Source organism: Bison bison, unplaced genomic scaffold (genome assembly GCF_000754665.1).
Source record: "Bison bison bison isolate TAMUID 2011002044 unplaced genomic scaffold, Bison_UMD1.0 scf7180017864211, whole genome shotgun sequence".
NCBI lineage: Eukaryota > Metazoa > Chordata > Mammalia > Artiodactyla > Bovidae > Bison > Bison bison.
Window position 1 is genome coordinate 245,853 of NW_011494783.1, and position 4,342 is coordinate 250,194.

General features: G+C 54.4%; 1 protein-coding gene across 3 annotated transcripts in view; it reads right to left on the bottom strand.

The window, feature by feature from the left end:
• Positions 1-4,342, bottom strand: part of FAM115A (family with sequence similarity 115, member A) — a 51,748-nt gene that overhangs the window by 9,238 nt on the left and 38,168 nt on the right. For all 3 annotated transcript variants that reach the window (XM_010844848.1, XM_010844850.1, XM_010844849.1), the window contains 4 exons: positions 2,305-3,299; positions 1,946-2,043; positions 461-674; positions 5-146 (listed from right to left, as the gene is read on the bottom strand). In XM_010844848.1, coding sequence (XP_010843150.1) covers positions 5-146; positions 461-674; positions 1,946-2,043; positions 2,305-3,299 — 1,449 coding nt within the window. The remainder of the gene's footprint in view (positions 1-4; positions 147-460; positions 675-1,945; positions 2,044-2,304; positions 3,300-4,342) is intronic.

The following is a 4,342-nucleotide window of genomic DNA, read 5'->3' on the forward strand; positions in this document are numbered from 1 at the left end:
CCAGAGGCGAAGCAGCGGCTCGGGGTTCTCCAGGGTGCGGAGGTTCGCGGTCGGCACCGTCAGGATGATGTTGTCTGTGGCCAGCTCTCCCCAGGGACCTGGGTTCTCCTGGATCTGCCGCTTCCACTCCTCCTGGGTTGTCTCCCCTGGAAGACAGGCCACAGGGCTTGAAACTCACTTTCCCAAGTCCCTCCCATGAATGCATACCGCCTGAACCCCTCCAGGAGGAGAACACCAAGGCCATCAATAACCACATACCCCTCTAACCTTCTTCTACAAAGGCCCCAGGGATGTGATGTGGTTTGGTCTTTATCTCCTTGGCCTCAAATCTAAAGAAGCAGACCTCCCTTCCCTCTGCCAGTCCAAACCTCTCTCTCTTCCTACACCAGGCAGCCCCAGAGGGCCTCCTCACCCCCAGCTCTCCCTGTGCTTTGGGGTTCGCTCCAAGGCATCCACTCACCTAGCTTGTAGTAGGGAGCACGCACAGCTCCCTTAACGGTGACGGGCACGGTGCCCAGCTTGCTGCTCTGAGGCACGATGATGTACAGGAGGCCCCCCCAGAGGCAGGTGATGGACTTGGTGGGTTTGTCCAGGCAGCAGCGGTTAATCACCAGGGGGCCTCGGAACAGCTTGCTGGCCCTGGTCAGGTCATCGGTGTGGCAGCCAATCTGTATCTGGAGCAGAGAGATCCCCGAGGCGTGTGACCCTGGGGCACGTGTGGGCGGAAGGGGAAAGTGCCCAGGACAGGGGGACAGGAAGGGTCATGGGTCCAGGAACCCCAGCTAAGTCCAAGCATCCCACCATTTGTAAGCCCTGTGTTCGAAACCCATGAAATTGTACCATCCCTCAAGGTTGTATGGAACAGACTCTGTTAATCTACTGGCAAGGGGTCAAACAGCTCTATTAAGGGTCCTGCTGAGACGCAGACCAGAGGGGCACCAGGTATGACGCAGATGCTAATTCTGGGGAGAGCCACTCCCATACAGAGTCCCCTTGGTGTCTCTGTAACAGAGAATCCTAGGCTGGGCTGTTCCCTGGGAGTGAATCTGGCTTTGGGAATGGGCAGAGGGCATCCTGCCTTCTGACCAGAGAGAAGGCCCAGGAGGAAGCAGTGTGACTGGCTGATGCAGTAAAGGATTGATTCCGTTCTTCCTGTTCTCCAAGGCCCCTGTTCCTGGGCCAGTGGAGTGACCCCTGTCCTCAGAGGTTTCCTGGGACTGTTTTCCAGGGTTTATGCTAAACAAGTTCCAGGATACATACAGGCACAAAATAGATGCTAACCATCACAATGACCCTCAAGGGGGACAGAGCAGGACGGTATCTGAATTTTGCAAATAGGATGTGTGTGTGCGTGTGTGTGTGTGTGTGAAAGTGACAGAGCTGGAGCGGACTGGGCAAGTGTGTGATGTCCCAGGGAAGAAGCCTGAGTGTGTAGCACCTCATGCTTCCATGTGAGATGTACACGGGATGAAATGTGAACTGAGATTTACTAGATGCCACTGTATTTTAGGGCACCATCCATCTGGTATCTTTCTTCTTCCCACCTGTGACATTTAAGCTAAAAGCACAAGACTTGAGCCAGAAGTTGGTCAGGGCTGAGCCCTGGGGCTCTGAAATGTATCAAATCCATACATTTAAATCAATCAGTTAGATGTTCTGCCCCTTAGCTGTTTCATCCTAAGGAACTAAAGGGGCAGAAGTACATGCCCTCTATTGCCAACTGGGGAGGAAAATGCAACCCACTCCAGTCATCTTTCCTGGAAAATTCCATAGACAGAGGCGCCTGGTGGGCTACAGTCCATGGGGTCGCAAAGAGTCGGACACGACTGAGGGACTAAACGACAACATTGCCAGTAGGGTGTGTAGGAGGATTGAATAAGATGCCGACTATGAAAGCAGGAGCATCTGGCTTCTGTGTTATGTGGGGGGATGGGGCATGCCTTACCTTCAGGTCAGCAGAGGCGGCAGCTTCAGGCAGGGAGACCTCAATAATTTGCCTTCCGGGTATGTAGAGCCCGGTGCTCATCCAGCAGTACCTGGTGCCTGCCAAGAGTCAGGGAAGAGCAGGCGTTATCCTACCCGACACAATTCCATCTGAAGCCTGCTCCCAGAGTCCCTCCAGCAGCTCTGCCTCCCTGGCTCTCATTTTCCAAGCATTCCCTAAAACCCCAACCTCGTCCTCATTGAGATTTGCACGGCAGAGGCTGGAGATGGCCCTGGAGGTGATGAGACCTCAGCTGAGCTGCGGAAGTCATCCCCCCACGTTCCCACCTGCCCCGCTCCCATCTACCCCTCCTTCCTCACCTGGGTTGTTGCAGTTGACCTCCACGGTGATGGGAGATTCCGAGGGGCGCAGATAGGGGCTGCTGTACATGTCTTCAATTTCGGGGACTAATAGAGACAGGTCGCTTCCCGAGTGAGCCAGCCCCGTGGCCTGGGACAGCATGGCACCCCGGCAGCAGTCGTTGATGACGGGATTCTCACGGGTCGCCACCGGGAGCCGATAGCGACTCAGCAGCTTCCTTAGAAGCCGGTGCACCGACATGTAGGCGGGGATCTCCTCCGCGGGGATTTGCAGAAAAGCCGCGCCGTCTGGACCCAGCTTGGCCAACCAGCCCTTCTCCACGTTCCCTCTCTTCCTGCCCATGATAACCTGGAACTCGGCCAGGGTGGAGCGGAAATGGTAGGTCCTTATCCCCGCCTTGGGAGTACGAAAGGGCCCCGGGTTGAGGCTTTGGCTGGTGATGCTAATGCCAAAGGGGTTGAGGAGGAGGTTTCCTGGGAACCGCGCCAAAGGGGATACGCCTGGGTTCTTGAAGGCCCACCACCAGGCCTGGGCTCCGACAAACAGGCCCCCGCCTTCGGCTACAAACTCCTGCAGCTCCTTGACTCCTACATCACTCACGGGCTCAAAGCAGTAGACACTGGCATCGCTGGTCAGATTGGGCTCAATGCTGGTGTCTATGCCCCCCACGGCGAGCAGCCCACTCAGAGTCCTCAGCTCCGTCTGCACCACGATCTTGCCTCTGCGGCCCGCGTCCAGCCAGCGGACGGCGTTGAGCAAGAAGGGGCCCAGTTTACCCACGGTGAATAGGACCTTGTGGCCGGTCACGACCACCCGGCCCCGGCCGTAGCGGGCAGCCGCTATGACACAGCCGTGGTAGGAATCTAGCCCCAGGGGAAAGGCTAAGGCCCCGTGCACTAGCAGCTGGGATGGGAAACAGTCCGAATTGGTGATGTCCAGCTCAGAAATCCCGTGCAGGAGCTCATCTCTGTCCTCGGAGAGATCATCCTCACAACTGCAAAAGACACACGTGTTCTCTGTTACAAAGCGCTCAGCACAGCACCCAGCATGTAGCAAGCGGCAGACTTACTAATATCATCTTTAGCTCTTGCGAGAGAGCTAGGACAGACCTGAGCTCCCTGGGTGCAGAGACTTGTTGGAGGGAAGACAGAGGGCCTCCACAGATTGATCCTGCTCTATCCTTCTCTGTGTATTAACCTGTCAAAGAAAATCTTGAAAGAAGTCCTGCTGGGTTTACTCAATACTGTATCTTAAATAGTCTGGATTTAAGTGTCTGTTCAGTCTTTTAAGCACTATATGAAGAACTGAAGGAGAAATCATGGTTTCATTCTGCTAAGGGGGCTTATTTATAATTTCCTGCCACTAGCTTTCTGCAAATAAAACAAACAGCTGAGTTCTCGTTAGTGGCTCGAGTGAAGAACCACTAGTATCCCAAAAGGCTGGGCAAGGAGCTGACTGGCCTCAACTCTTGTAGGACCCTCTTGTTACTTGAACACAAGAGGACTGACTGTCTACACCCAGAATTCCATACATTCATTCTGGCCCAACAGGAGCGACACATATCCATGCTATAAGGCTCTTCTCATCACCAACTGTTTCTGTCTCTGTGTGTGCGCATGCTCAGCTGTGTTTGACTCTTTGCAACCCTTTGGATGGAGCCCACTAGGCTCCTCTGTCCATGGGATTCTCCAGGCACGAATATTGGAGTGGGTTGCCGTTTCCTCCTCCAGGGGATGTTTCTGACCCAGGGATTGAACCTGCATCTCCTGCATTGCAGGCAGATTCTTTACCTGCTGAGCCACTGGGGAAACCTCAACTGTTTCTAATCTAAGGGTAACAAACTCCTATAAGGCTTCAGGATGCCTATAACCCCAAAATGGGGATTCAGCCCCAGATAGTGGGATTATGAAGGTGACGAGGTAGAGTGATCTCTCTCTATAAGCTTGAGATCCCAGAGCTGGTTAAGCCCCTCTCACTGATTGTGTGACTGTATGGTCAGAGGCAGCTGTAAGGAAACACTGAAAAAGGGGAGTCAGG